The sequence below is a fragment of the Tiliqua scincoides genome, chromosome 4 (genome assembly GCF_035046505.1).
Source record: "Tiliqua scincoides isolate rTilSci1 chromosome 4, rTilSci1.hap2, whole genome shotgun sequence".
Lineage (NCBI taxonomy): Eukaryota > Metazoa > Chordata > Lepidosauria > Squamata > Scincidae > Tiliqua > Tiliqua scincoides.
In genome coordinates, this window is record NC_089824.1 from 195473034 (window position 1) to 195489384 (window position 16351).

At 40.1% G+C, this 16351-nt stretch overlaps 1 protein-coding gene across 1 annotated transcript in view; it reads right to left on the bottom strand.

Moving 5' to 3' along the window:
* Nucleotides 1-16351, bottom strand: part of PTPRT (protein tyrosine phosphatase receptor type T) — a 556684-nt gene that overhangs the window by 61509 nt on the left and 478824 nt on the right. The window contains exons 19-20 of the mRNA XM_066624691.1: nucleotides 8677-8754; nucleotides 8438-8473 (exon numbers count right to left, since the gene is read on the bottom strand). Coding sequence (XP_066480788.1) covers nucleotides 8438-8473; nucleotides 8677-8754 — 114 coding nt within the window. The remainder of the gene's footprint in view (nucleotides 1-8437; nucleotides 8474-8676; nucleotides 8755-16351) is intronic.

Here is a 16351-nt window from a genome sequence, read left to right on the forward strand (position 1 = left end):
TTTGCAGTATTTTATCAAAGCAAAGGAAAGAGGACCATTAGTAACACAGAGGGAATGAAATATGCAAAATAATGAACTGAAAACTGCTACAAAGTTGCATGTCCCAATTCTGGAATTATTTAGAAATTCTCTGAATTAACTTACTCAGGAAAAGTGTAATAAAAGCAGAGAGAAATCATGGAATAATAAAGGAATGGAGAAAATCCTTTCATCCCATGTACTGCCACATATTTTTAATGCCAAAATAAGACAGGCAACTATAAGGGCCTCAATCACAGGTAGCTTTTGATTTGTAAGTAAGTAAGTAAGTAAGGGCCCAATTCTGTGGTCCGCGCAACCACAGTCGCAAACGTGCTGTAAGGCACATTTGCGGGGCTTACCGCCAGGCTCCTGCTGGAGCTGGCTCAGCGCTGGCCAGCACTGACCAACTGCCCGGTGGGCGGCTGCGTTCCACGGCTCAGCAGTGCCTGCGACCGCCGGGCTGCAGAACAGGAAATGGGGGCAGGGACGGGGGTGTTCCGGGGAGGGGGGAGGCCAGTGAGATGTGGGGAGGGGGGCATGTCAGAGGCGTGCCTGGGGGCAGGCGGGAGGAGGATCCGCGGAGTTCTGCTCCATAGGATCCTAGGGGCTCGTGAAGGCTGCATGCCTTACATGAGCGCCTTTACTTTAGCGGCACCTTTACTTTAGTGGTAGCATGGGAGGAGCTGGATTCGGCAGCCGTGCTGGGGCTCCCCGGGCAGCTCAGGATTGGGCTTCCTGTTAGGATTGGGCTGAAAGAAAGAAAGAAAGAAAGAAAGAAAGAAAGAAAGAAAGAAAGAAAGAAAGAAAGAAAGAAAGAAAGAAAGAAAGAAAGAAAGAAAGAAAGAAAGAAAGAAAGAAATATTCTTTTCTTGGAGTGCATAATGCATAATACAAATGAACAAATAATACATAATACAAGAAAACTATTGTTCCCTCTATGTTTAATCATACAACTCTTGATGTAAGCAAGGTTAATGAAGTACTCAGGTAGGCATTCTGCCACGTTTCATAATGTACTGAACAGTTAGAAATATGAGCAATTCAATCTGTACAAACAGATGTCATAACAAATTCTTGCTTCTGAAGAAATAAAAAAAAAACTTTCTGAGAACTGTTCCAAGAGTAACAATTCTTATCCATCGGGAATGCTCCTGCAAGTCACTTTTGTATCAAACAATGTAACAATGTCTAGTATCCAATTCTCAAGACACCAATTTTTTTTTCCCTGGTAATGCATGTATCTAAATACCACAGACAACTCTAATAGATACATCTGAGAATCAGAATCTAAGAGGGGTTTTTTTTTCTCCTTTCCTTTTCCACAATAGTTTATTCACCAAGATGAATTTGGTCTTAGAGGACATACAACCGCAAGCCCTACTTGTAGTAAGTGTGTGAATCTGTAAATCAGTGTTGTCAGCCAGAGAACTAACTGAATTTGACAACCAAAGTTCTATAGCAAGCTATGAGACAAAAAAACAATCAGTGAACAATACTGAAAGTATGAAATTCTTAATAGTTGACTACTAATTCCATTTCTCAGACTTCGTGTGACATATGAAAATGTACATTAAGATTGCTAGAGAGCACTGTTGTGAAGCTGTGCATTTAATTAATCAATAAAATGATCTTCTTTTACTTGGAACATCATAGAGTCATAGAATTGGAAGGGGCCTAATAGGTCATCTAGTCCAACCCCCTGCCTTAGGCAGGAAATCCTCTTGGAGCATCTCCAACAGGTGCTTGTCAAGACTCTGCTTGAATATCTCTAGTGAGGGAGAGTCCATCACCTCTCTCGGCAATCGAATGCAACTTGCCTGCTTCCCTATCACTGATCTCTCTCCTTCCCTTTATGGTCTAGTCTGTATAAGACCTCAGTTACATCCGTGTATTCCATGATGATGTTTAGGAACATCATGTATCTCTTGAACCTGTGTTGTATGCGGTGTTGGGACAATTTATATGGGCCTTGGCTCTTATTGTTCATTCATATAGACTGAACTACACTTACGTAGTTGCAGAGTTGCCCTTGAGCATGGACAGCAGGAAAGGTAAATAGAAAAGAATTTTACTTACCTCTCCTGAGTCATCTGGTTACCTCCCACCTATAACATGCAGTGCATGTTCCACTGCATGGTCTGGACTGGCCGGGGATAGGACTGGGCCCTTAATTGCTCTTCTCAGTACAGTTCACTATTTAGAGGTGCAGTACATTTGTATATTGATTCACAGACTCTAGCTAGAGTTAAACTTGGAAAGTTAAGAGGGAGGGACAGTATCCATATTTTTTTCCCCTCTATTCATATCATAATGTTCATCTGGTAAAATATGAAGAAGACAGGTGTGGGGCACCTGTCAACAATAAGAGCTTTGTTGAAGCAACTCAGGCATTACCACAATGTAGTGCATCTTGAATACAAAAAGCAAAGTTTTGTTTCAAAACTCTTCCTCTAATATCCGCAGTCTTGCCACGATTCCGAAATGATAGGCCTATCATATCCATTTATATTCTTATTCTGTTAGTCTTGGCAACTGTGTAACATGATAAGACATCCTTTGCACAAAATAAATTATTTTTGGAGTGGTGTTTGCTATGGATTTAATTACATACACATCCAATCTCACCCTACTGAAGTTAAGGGTTGTCATTTATTTGACATCTCCTCAGGATGGCTCCAGCATGGCTAAAATCACTCTCTGCATTAGGTTAGCAGTATAGAGGCACTTGGTAAAATTGGCTTATAGATTGTGTTTGTTTTCATGTGTGTCTCTAGGCTATTATGTGACAAATCGCTTATTTCAAGGAACTATGCTAAAATATTATAAACATGGTCCAAAGTGGAAAAGTGATCAACTATCATACCAGTTGTACTGACTATATAACTGAGCATGTTCTTCAGAAAATAAGTGTAAGAACTTCAGGGTTCAAAAAAGCAATTCTGTAGATCAGGAGCTGGCTCCCTGCACCATGTGCGTCCCTGCTAACTGGAGGAGACAACTGCACTTGATGTCAGGCAGGAATTTGCCACAGCAACCCATATCACCTTGGCCTGGGACACCACACCACACTCCAGTGCTACTAAGAGACAGAGAGTCTAGCAGACCTACTAACTTCCTTCAGATTAAGCAATCTACCACTGCGAAAGGCAATCATCCTCTTCTTGAGCCTGCTGACTTTCATCCAGTCTGCCACTGAGGCAGTTGACCTGAGCATCGAATACCTGGCCATCTAATTCATCTGCTAGTCACACTGCCCCCAAATTCTTCATCTTAGGGATCTGGACTGATCATGCTTCTCGCTCTCTCTCTCTCCCTATGGATGGCATAAAGCTGCCCCATTCAAGAGCAGATGTGGAACTCTATTTTTCCAAGTTTCAGTACTACATGAGATATTTATAGGTAACGTAAGGCAGCACTGCCACAGTGACCAAAATTCAATTGAAATATTATGAAACATTATGGCTGCCACTTCATAGGCACTGTCACATTTTGAATCAACCTAAGGAGGGAATCATTGCATTTTCGTGTCAGGCTACATAACCAACAACAATACCCTTCACTTCCTAGACTACTTTATTTGCCTGTCTTAAGGTTAAATTAATTCATGCTATATAATTGCTATTAATTAGTTCAAAATAAATTTCTTTCACAGTAGGACCATTTACATAAAGAGCAACTACACTGCCAAGTTAGAGGTGGAAACAACCCCATTGCTCACCCAATCAACCATTTGCTCAGTAATAAGTATACAGAGTACAGCTATACATATCTTTTCCAGGTTGTTTATCAAATATCACATCTTGAAATTGGCCAAAAAAGAGAGTCCACAGTTTTTTAGGACAGTTCATTTCACTTATGGTGAAACAAGGGCTTTGCCCTTATGGTCACTTCCTTTTTCCCATAAATGTATAACCTAATTATTTTAACCACTGCTTACTGTTAGATCCATATTGGCTAAGAAAATCATGGTCTTTCTCATTTCCAGAAATCCTCTAAACACATAAAAAGTGTAAAGAGATTGTTTTTTAACTCCAATCTAAACATGCCCAGTTTTCTTTTCTTCTTTTTAGGACTTGCTTTCAAGACTTCTTATTCAAAGCACAGTTCTGCTAAACTCCTCTCAACTTGCCAACAGCCTACAAACAGTAGAGCTTTGGAATTCCTCACAACCACTAAAGATGTTAAGGAGAGTTTGGATGGAATATTGTTAAAGATACTCATCAATCACTTCGTGTTGACATCTCAGTGTGGGTTATTCACTGTAGATGAATCCATGGATCCTACCCCTGAAGCAGCTCTGAAACAGACTGGAAGATGGCAGCTAATTTATCATGGATTCAGCTCTCACTTTTTAAACTCCCACTTTAAAAAAACAACTATAAAAATAACAAGCCAATCTTCAGATCAGGTTAATGATGCTGAAATTCAGTTATCATACACTATCATTGTTACTTTCTCAGCTGTCAAGACACATGTGACAGTAGACTAGCACTTGCCAGGAGACAGCTAAGTAAAGTACACTGAATTTCTGCAAGACCTGATTGTGCACATCAGTGATACTCAAACAGGCGGGTCATGACCCACCAGTTCTTGTAAAAGTTCCCCTGTCCTTTAAGGGGAAGGGGGAGGCAACACGATTCCCAGGATCATGTCGCTAAGGGGGACAAGGGGGATGCTTGTACTTACAAAGTCCCTGGGCAAGCAGCAGGAGGTGTGGGGAGCCCCGCCCAGCCCTCCACAAGGTTCCTGGGGCTTGGAATGTTGAGAAAAAGCAAGCGCAAACCTCTTCTGGTTTGCAAAGGAATCAGGAGGTGGGTAGCACTTGCTTTTTCCTCAACATTTCAAGCCTCTGGGAGCCTTGCAGAGGGCTATGCAGCTTTAGACCAGTAATCTAGTTGAGGTTTTTTGTGTGTGCCTTTGCAAGCCATCAGTATGATCTCGCACAATGGCTTGAATCTACCCACAAAATGTGACATAATTTGCAGTCACTGAACCCTGTGGAGGTTCAAACTTTTGTGGGCACATCTGAGTAGGAAATTTCCATATTCCAAGTCACTTTGGTAAAATGCTCATAACATCTGTCAGGGACAATAGGGTTTTCTGAGTCTTTAAATACTAGCCTGTAGGAACTTTTGTGCAGCTCCATTTGTGTCTGTGACAAGCACCATAGCACAGAACCTATGAAGCTTGCTTACACTGATCTATCTTTTTCAGTATTGTTTACACTGACCAGGGCTTCAGACAGGGCTCTTTCATAGGCCAGCCTGGTGGCAATATCTGAGGTAAGACCCTTAGCTGAGATATTAAAAGGCTGCTGCCACTCTAAGTGGACAGAAGTAGGATAGATGAATCAATGGTTGAATTCACATGTCATTTGACCTGTCAACAAATCACAGGTAAAGCATGCAAAAAACAGTATGCCTTTGAATACCCATTGCTGGGAAGCAACACCATAAGAGCGCTGCTTGCCTTCATCTCTGGCCTGTGGGTTTCCCAAAGATGCCTATTTGGCCACTGTGGGAAACAGGATGCTAGACTAGTTAGACTTTTGGCCTGATTCAGAAGGACTCTTCTTATGTTCTATTTGCCCACCTCCTTGGAGGAAGGAGAAGATACATATGCAAGAAAATAATTTGATACTATTCTGGGCTAGAGGCCAGGAAAAAGGTCAGGTTAATCAATCACATTTATTGTGCAATATGTATATGGTAGAACCTGTTTATAACAAGAGTTTATTGTAAAGGTCAATACAGTAACCATAATGCAACTTTCAGAATATCCAAAGGTCTCACATAACTATACCAAGCCAAATGACCGTCCTCACAATTAACCATATTTCTTTGTAGAAAAGCCCAAATCAACATGGTGCAGCAGCAGCAAAACTGACTACTTTTCATGCTAAAAATCAGTCCATACTGGAGAACACAATCTGTACCTTCAACAGCTAGGCTTCATTTCTTTGCCTGAAATTTTACAAAAGCTTCAAAAAAAGTGTGTGATATATTATTTTTATCCAAATTATGAAAAAAAAATGGCACATACAAAATTATGGACCAGTTGTCAAGAAGCATGAATATGGAGCATGGCAATGCAACATCACAAAACATTTATGGCGAGCTGCTAACTCTCAAGCCTAAAGCTCCACACAAAACTATTACACTGTCTACAATGCACAATGATTACTGCTCAGATATTATCTGCTGATTTAGGTCATATTTTATCAGTTTTCTAAGCTTGGAGTTGCATAAATATTGTTGGTAGCATGTAACTTTAATGGAGATAGGGTGCTTTTAAAATTGCTATTACCGGGTCTGAATGCTTACTTAAACTTAAACTCCAGATTAGAAGGTATATAAAAACAATACATCAAATTGTGTTTGTCACCATAAATTTGCTTTTAGCTTGTCATTTTATGAGTCGCCTTTTATAAATTTCTCACATAGAGGGGGTATTAGCTATCTCAAGAGATATTTCAACCTACTAGGCAGAGGTGACTCAGGAGTTAACAATGGATTTATACAGTATAGGATCTTCTCCTACTTCCAGCTTGGTTTGTTAGCATAAAAATAAAAGCTTGCTGCAGTGTTAGATGGGACAACATCCCATACTGAATATATATTTTGGAGTGTGCCTGCCTCACTCAGACTGAGCTGAATTCACTTACAGTAGGGGCTTATCCATGTTTGTGTGGCATGGACTGAGTGATAGGGTGCATAAATGAGCAAGTTCTATAACTATGGGAACGCCTGCAGACAGGCTTATATGTATCTTGGCCAACAAGAAGCTGTGAGTGGCAGAGGAGCAGCTTAGATGCCCTTCCCTTCCAGAACAGACAATGTGCTCAAACACAAACAACAAAGCCCATGCAGGATTTATCCATGCAGTTATTTCCCCTTTCTCCACTTCTGCTTCACACAATGGCCACTGACACGGATATTATGAACTGGGCTTAAGTGCGTCTATTTTATTTTTTAATTGAAGAAGTATTTATCCATAGACCTTTGCCTTTGTTTTATATATCTGTCTACAGCCTTCTTCGGTTTCCCACTCTCTGTTATACTATAATCCTGGTGTTTGTTATAAACTAAGAAGGCAGGCTCATCATGGAGCTGCAAATGCTTTTTGAGTGTTTTGGTCTGGTTGAAGATATTCCTAATTTACTTTAATTTTTGGAGTTGATGCTTAGGCCTAGATTGTCAAACTACATTTTTTGGCATGTCTTGAACAGTTTGGCTCAGGTGAGTTGAACCAAGGGCATGGGCTGCAACTATGTTCTCCAGGGCTTGAAAAGGTACAATTTTGGCAAGAATTTTTTAATTTAATTTTTTAAGGGTTTCCATTCTACCCTCATGAGTGCCATGTCTTCAAGAAAGATGAGGAACTTCATTCACTGATGAACTGAGACTAGACGTGGATGGAAAGGACATTTCAGTTGCTATAAGACATCACCCACATTAGTGACTTCTTGTCTTGGTGGAACTTTGGGGAACTCTTTTTGAAGGGATTACATTCTCTATCTTTCCTGCATACACCTATAAAGGATTTAAACATAGAAACGTGCTTTAAGCATGCCTACTTTTTGTCTCTGGATCTATTTCGATGTTGGTGCCAAGACTCTGGATGAAACAAGAGGAAGTTACAGTGCCACAGGTAAAATGACTAACACATTTACACAAATCAGGGCTCTGTATCATATTTTCAGACATGAAACATCTGTGCACAGCTTTGCAGACACAGCCTGTTTCATTTGCGAATCAGGAAAAAAAATGAAGAACATAGATTTTAAGTCCGTTATGCCTAAGCATACAAATACCTCATTTTAATAATGAAAAAATATAATAAGAATTGACTGTAAAAGCATAACACAATCTTTTTGATTGAAAGGGGAATCAATGATTTCTTTAAAAAAAAAAAAAAAAAGGCTGCATCCCATAATGTGTCTCAAATGCTTCTTTCCTCAGGGGACTTTGCACTGAAGCAAATTGTCATGATTGTTAGCTAAGCTGGAGGTCAGAATATGTTTCCTATAGTTCTTTCTGACTTTGGTCCCTCAAATCCATAACGTCAAATTAACAATTTAACTTAAAAAAAAAATTGAAGTCTGAAGCATTGCTTGAATAGGTGGGGGTTATGTTTTGGTCTAATTATTGCTTGTGATCACATCACAGTAAACAAGCTCTTACCTATCGAAGTAAAATAAATCGCATGAAGTAGCAGAATTTTGATGGTATGTATACACTAAAACAATTATTCTTCCTGTGCGTCAGTTTATCAGTGATTTATTTGCTATCCCAAATGGTACTTAACTACTAAATAACATTTTTGGAGGATGTCTGCCATTGTTCTATTGAGCCATTTTCAGATAGAATGTGTTTTCTTATCAACAGGCTATTGGGCATCATAACAGTCCTCTTACCTAACAATGTAGTCGATGGAACAGTGTCTGATGATACTTTGAGATGAAATCCCATTTGTGCACAGAACACGGATCAATAGAACCCAACAGAAGGTCAACGGTAGAAAAAAAGGTGAAAAATAAATAAAATTACAAGTTAGCGCTTTTCAACATTCCAGTGTCTCAGTTCTTCATTGCCATAATTAATGTATCTATAGGGAAAAGCAAATAGAATCAATAATAAATTCTGGTATAAGTACCTGAGTAGTAGGAATTCAACAAAGATTTGCTCTGAAGGGTTTTGCTTTGGACAGAAAATGAACAAGGAGAGGATGGTGCTATGTTGGAAAGACATAAGGAAGAAGACTTTAGAAATTTACATAGGGAGATGTAACAGAACAGGGAGAAAAGCTCTCAAAAGAACAGGACAGCATTGAACACACAAGCTTTTTTGCATAATTAAAGCGATTAGAAGCAAACATATTCTTTGAGTAGTACAGATTATTTTTCTTTTTATAAATATAAGGGGCTTTTAACCCTTCAATAGTGACAATATACAGCAGACAAGGCCTACATATTGCCTACATACTACTACTGCTGTGTTCTAAATGTCTTTCCCTATCAAAAATATGGAGATCAGAAACTATGGGCCCAATCCTATCTTACTTTTCAACACTGATACAGCCATGTCAACATGGTGTGTGCTGCATCCTGCAGCATGGGGACAGTTCCTGAGCCTTCCTTAAGGTAAGGGAAGATTTGTTCCCTTACCTTGGGGTTGCACTGCGGCTGCATCAGCTCTGGAAAGTTGGACAGGATTGGGTTCTAAGAAAGAATTAATTTAAAGCTGAAGCTTGGAACCCACAACAGCAATTTACCTGAGCCCTCTTCAGACATTATGGGAATCAGAGTGAAGAATGCTGCTTTACACACTAGCCTGACCCCAAAGATACACATTGATTATCTGCTGTGAAAAATATGCCCAGGGAGAGATTCTCCCCATGGTCTAGAATGCTGGGACTGTCCAATTCTCCTTCTCCTAGTTTTTCCCCTAGATTATCATAACGTTTGAAGAGAGCTATAATTTCAACCTAAGTATGCAAATTAGAAGTGGAATTTTAGCCATGTCCATCACTAACATCAGATTTTGATTTAAAAAGAAATAAGAAAACAAAATAGAATGAGGGATCTCCAAGAAACAGATCTGACAGTTTCGAATGAAAGAATGCATAATGTTAAATAAGCATGTTACAATTAAATAAGCATGCCACAAATAAATGAACAGGGAAAACAGAAGCCTGATGGTCCAGTATCAGCTAGCTTAAAATTATGTGAAAATTTCAAGAAAAACTTTCTGGATACTAAGACTTCAGTGTTGCTCTCCATGTCTTTCAGTACTACTCAAGCCTTTCTTCAGCCACCCTCATGTTAGCCTATTTGCTTCTCAGCTATCACCTGAATGTATTATAGTCTTTGTCATCATTTTTATTCCATCCCTGACCACCTTCCTCACCCTTATATTGTCCAAACAACATAGGGACTGTGTCATTTCTATATAGTGCACTCAGAGGATATATTCTTTAATAAGAGAAGTCAGAGTGACAACAATAAGTTTAGATGGAAAGATAATGACACAACCAAAGCAATTCATGGGTGAGACTTCTAGTTTAGAGGTCAAAGACAAAATCATTTATAACAAAATGCATATAATTGTTATCTACAAGTAAACATAAATGTAAAATGCAATGAGCAAGGGACTATTTTTGCATTAACCTTGAGATTAAAAGGATTAATTGGAACAACCAGACTCAATGATTACTGTACTACTTAGTAGTAGTAGTAGTAGTAGTAGTAGTAGTAGTAGTAGTAGTAGTAGTAGTAGTAGTTCCTTAGAAGACACTCATCTAAGGAGCAATATAATCACCCAGGATCAGCAATTTCCCAATCAAGTTCAAGGGTAATTTGATACACTCAGCAGACCTAAGTGATAAAACTGTTCACAGATGGTAATCTATACCATTGTAGTCTGCAGGTGGGGAAGTGCCTATTTGAATATTGCTCTATGAGAAAGAAAATTTCAGAACACCAACATTAAAATGTTAGGGGAAAGGGCTGAAATGAAGCCTGCTCCTTGACGTATTAGCTTTGTAGGTACAGAGTGGCTTTTTGTGGGAGATCACTCAAATTTGTGACGTCTTTAGGCTTCCTTTAAACACAAGAGAAGAAAAAGAAATCCAAAATAGATGCTGGTTTATGCATGAACCATCCTGTATTAAAGTACAATATTTATAGCTATTTGATCGCACATCTTTCGGGGCATGTGGTTAAAAATCTTTTTACATTTGTTTCAATAATTACTATTATATATTTATCTCCAGTTCCATGATGGGAAATAACTTAATGTAAAAATCACAGAACATAAAAAAGATACCAATAAGGTAGAAAGAACTGCTCCATAATACAATAAGGTAGATACAATTCAGTATACATCAAAGTAATTTCAGAAGCAATTTTCGCATCTCCAGAGTAAACATTATTTACAAATGTATAAAAAGCTCACCAGAATGATTCTATGGGGTGAACAGTATTAACAGAATTTCAGGTAGAGTTGCAACAAGCCGACTGAAATTAGACTTCCACATTATAAAAAAGGTCATGCAATTTCCCAAAGTATTCTCCCACGAGAAAGTGGGGGGAAAATATTTCTGTGCTGGCAAGATCTGCTAATACTACAGCTATTTTTAACCAGGGAACTGTACTATACTGTACAGGTGGCGCAAGTCCAAGCAGACCCATTGGGCTGTGTTCTGGCTTAAGCAGGGGTAAGGAGAAGAGTTCCACTTGCCTCTGGCTGAACCACTTCTGGCCCCAATCTTGCGCTGGCCTGCCTGTTCCAGTGCAAGGTAGAATTTGCTGCACAGCTGCAATCCTATACAAACTTTCTTGCTCACTGCTTGCAATGACGGTCCAGCTGTGCTGAATGGAAAGTTGCATTTTATGGCAACTGTAAAAGACCTTGCACTGCCAGAAAGCTAGTTCTGGCAGTGCAAGGCCTCATATGATAGGGCTGTTAGTTTTGGTTTTGTATAAAAAATATGTATTTCCACTTTATTTTATTACTTTAAATTAAAATAAAAAATATATATTTTGAGGCAGCAGGTCAGATGTACAGGAGGCGATCTAGTGATGATTTGGATCTCCGTGGAGAAATCTGCTCATTCTGCTATTTCAGAATCAGAATTTCTCTATAATTCCTGGTCAATGTTAGGTTATGTTAGCAACTGACTTGGTGAAGTGGGGCTGCAATCAGGAAAATTAGGAGGGCACATGTGCTCACTTCTGAAAATCCCATTGCTCCCAGTGTCTGGGACCTGGATGAAGTGTTCCTTGCAAAACTTTTTTGAACTGAAAAAATTAAAATTGAGAAAAAAAAATTATTATTAAGCAAAAGTCCAGTAAAACAGAATTCCAGATTCCAGAGAACATGTGTTGGGGCGTACTAACTAAAAATGTTCTCTGATAAATAAGAAAGGATTCTCTGTTCTTTTCAATGAATGCTTGTACCATTGTTTTGCATCTAAACAGATGAGGCTTTAATATTCCACAGGGATCTATGTAGCTCTCTTTTTCTATAAATATCAACGCAGAGGTCAAGCTCCACTTGATGTTTACAGATATGATGCAGGCACTGGTGTACCTGGGGGGGGGATCAAGGGACCAAATGCCCTGGACAGAACCCCTTGGGGAGGCAGCACCAGGACCTGTCCACATCGCTGTCATGCTTTTCTTTTTTCAGGTCCACAACTGGAAGTGCCTTTTTGGGGGGCACTTTTGGAGGGGAGTGATTTGCTGTCCTGTGCCCCTGGGCATACCGGCCCAGGTTCACAACTGGATGCAGGCCTTGTAGATTTTTCTGAGACTTGTGGATCTAGAGGAGGATTTCAATCACTAGAGAAGTTGGGTGTTCAGCCTAAATTCACAATAGGTACATTTCAGTGGCAACTCTAATGATATCCATAAGGAACTTATCTCTTGTGAAAGATAATCTATGTTCTCATTGCTTCTATCTAAGCTCCTGGTAGGCAGTACTATCTTTAGAAGTGCCCATGATGACCCCATGGCTTTGAATGCAATATCAGATTTCTCCAATCTAACATAACATCTTCTCATGGTCTTCCCTAATCGATCCTCTCTGCCTGCCTCAGAAGTGTACCTTTCAGGCTCATCATTTTCAGAGCCAAGCTGCTTGACTTTCAAACTCAGATTTCCAAATAAGGAACCTTGAGATCAAATCCTAACCTTTACTCTCCTTATCTTCCCTTATTCTTCTATCAGATGTTACCCTGGTGGTGCCTATGATGCAGGGTTCTCCTTAGAATCAGTCCTGCCACATCTGTTTTATACATGACCCTTGGCATGACAGTGTATCAGCATGCTGACTGGACGGCAGTATCATTAGTACTGAATGTATCATTACTGTATCATTGTTCATTTGTTATAGTGTCTCACAGATCATCCTCATGGGGTGCCAGCTACATGAGATGTGCTCCCTGTAATGACGTCGTGAATTCCTCATTGAACTCTTTAGACATTTATGATAATTTTAACTCCCTGCTCTGATTTTCCCTGTCATCTCTTTTCTTCACTGAGCTGATACCTGCACCCATCTGTTAGGTGTGGGTAATATCACAACACCTTTAAAAGGAGGCATTCTTCAAATCACAGAATAATTCTGAATTCAACACATTCCAGGTAACTTTTTACCATTCTTATTTTTGTGTGTGCTTCTCATCTTTTGATGTTTTCAGATTAAATACAGGAGGAAGTGATTGCAACCTTGTAAGTGATCACTTTCATATTACAATTACTCTGGAAAAACTAATGAAAACCTGATCTGTACAAAGGTATTGTTTACTCATTACCTTCTCCATAAAAATCTCATGCCTCTCTCTCCTCCTTCTCCTTATTGCGAGTATAAAGTAGCATGCAAAATGGGTCGTAACATATTTATTGAACAAGGTATCTCTTTGAAAATCAATTTTTTTCGGGTACAGAGCAGGTGGTCAGTCAAGTAGTCAGGAAGGTACTGCATTCAAATAAATGTGACATGGCCAAAATCATTCATTACTTTCTATGCATCAGAGACTCATTCTGGTTTCCCCTTCAGAAAGTAATGAATCAACAACCAATTTCTCCAAGATTTTGCACACTGGACTCTGCTTCAGAATCTACACACAATTATTCACACACAATTATTCAGCCAAATGGTATAAATATCCAGAGGTGACAATGATTGTAAGATGGAGTTTGACATCTCATACTGTCCAATCTTATGATTATCTACTCAGAGGTAAGTCCCATTCAGTTCACTGGGACCTACTTCCAGGTAAACATGTATAACAGCCATAGACACTTACACTCTAATCCTGAGCTGAACAACGCGATGAGCTGCCATGGCATCCTGAGTGCACCAGGCAGCTGCAGGTGGCTCCTCAGGGGAAGGGGACATTCGTCCTCTTCCCCTGTGTAAGGAAAGTAGCCCCACAATGGGGCTACTCAACAGTGCTGGTTATTTAGCCAGTGCAGAATAATGGAGTTCTGTGTCAGGCCGAGAGGATTAATGTGGGGTTCTGGATCCAATAGTTCCATACCAATCCTGCCCCACTCCCTTCCCACCTCCCCCCTCCCTGCCACGCCTCCCCCCACTTCCCCCCATGCCCCCACTTACTTCTCTACCATCCAGCACTCCCACAGAATGCCAGGCAGTGGTCGCCCATCCTTCGCCTGGCGCTGGCTGGGCAGAATGTGCCACAAGCATGCCTTACAGCACGTTTGTGACACTGCGTGCCAGAGCTGAGCAGGCATGCAAAGGTCAGGAACAGGCCCTTAATTCTTCAGGAGGATAAAATGACTACTCTATTTTATTCATGTATGTAACTACATGATTGCTTAATTGTATTTTTATTCTGATTGTAAGCTGCCTCAAGCACTTTCTGGGGGAAAAGGCAGAATAAAAATCCTCTAAAAACAAAAACAAATTGTTTTCACATTATCAGATCACTTTTTACTAGTGGGTTTCCAAAAGAATTACGTAAAAACTGAAGATGGGGTATTATGTTAAGAAAGGAAATGCATTTTTAATGAATTCTTTCACTGCCTGAGCTCTATGTCAAAAACTTCTGACAGGGTCTCTGGTGAAATTATCATTTGCTATTCTGTAACTTATTTCATTAAATCTAACACAGAATCTGATGAAATCATTGGGCAATTAAATATCCTTTAGACATATTTGTGCAATTATGTGAGAGGTCAAAGTACTTTTTATAATAGCATGGAAATGGGGTTAACACTGGAAGATCCTTATACAAGCTAATTTCAGAACGCCCACCAGAAACTCTGTTTGGTACAGATTGCCACATATCAAGAAGTTAGAAATCATGGAATTCCTGGCCTGCCCCCCAAAAAGTTCACATCATTCACATCCATGAAGAATTTCTACTTGGGAAAGTTCAGGTTGAGTATGCCTTATCCAAAATGCTTGGGACCAGAAGTGTTTTGGATTTTTTTGATTTGAAATATTGCATATGTCTAATGAGATATCTTGGAGATGGGACCCAAGTCTAAAATATATATCACAGCTGGAGAGGACTGAGGTCTTCCCCCCCCCCCCCCGGGGAACACTGAATAAACTGTCTGTTGTGCACCTGCATTTTGACTGTGACCTGTCACGAGAACAGGTGTGGAATTTTCCACTTGTGGTGCTATATTGGCCATTTTGGATTTTCGAATTAGGGATGCTTAACCTGTATATGAATTTGATAAGACTCCTTTCTCATAACCCTGAATGCCAGAAATGTTATATGGGAGTATATTTAGGTCCTTGGTATTTTTCCTTAACCCACTAGCCTATTACTGCACAGCTTCTCAGTGTGCTCCTCTGACTATACGAAGAGCAGAAGGGGAAGGAATAACCAAGTAGTGCTGAATGCCATGAGTACATGAACAGTTACATCCATTTAACAAACATTTAATTGCTATATTGTTTACAGTGGGAGATAGATTAAAAATATGAGGGAGGAAGGTTATAGTCTCCCATTTAAAGAAAATGCAAAGTCCTATTTGTGATGGCCTGCCCCAGGCCCTTAAGGTGCCTCTGAGAAAGAAACTACAAGAGAGTTATAATCTGGTATGTTCTCACAAGTTAGGACATTTGTTAGGTTATAATACACTTGTTAGAAAATAACTGCCTAATGCAACATTTAATGCTGCTTGCCTTTCTTCATATGAGCAAGCCTAATGACTGAGGGCTAATGGAGGCGAAAGGGATGGCAGGTGGAATTAGGCTCCCTAAATAAAGATTGGAAGAAACAAGATGAAAAGAACTGAGATCATAGGGCAGTTTTCACACTGGAAGCCTTTCTGATTTATAGCTCTGAATATTATAGTATATCCTCCAACTAAACAGCTCAGGATGGGTTTAAGCAGTACTGATTAATAGCTGAACCATATGTTAGTTTGGAGAATGAGATTAAAGAAAATAAAGCCTAGCAATGTCAGCACAACCTGAAGATTGCCTCAAAAACACAGTGTTTTCTTTTTTGTGATAGTCCTTAGTCAGAACTTTCATTCTTCATAACAATTAAGGGTGCAATCCAAAGTGCGCCTTATGCCGGCCCAAGTCCCTTTTCGCCTCTGTCGCTGGGAGCCACGTTGGTGCATTTACATGTGCTGACACATGGAGGCAGGCAGAAGCCTCAGCCGTGGCTCCCGCGCCACAGTTTGAGTTGGCGCTCTTGCGCTGATGTAAGCAGCAAAGGTAGGCATGGGGGGCATGGGGAGGGGGCATGGGGGAATTCCTGGGGGGGAGGGCAGGGGGACAGCGGGCCCAGTTATGCCGGATCCCAACCCTAGTCCCCGGGGAGAACGGAGCTCTGT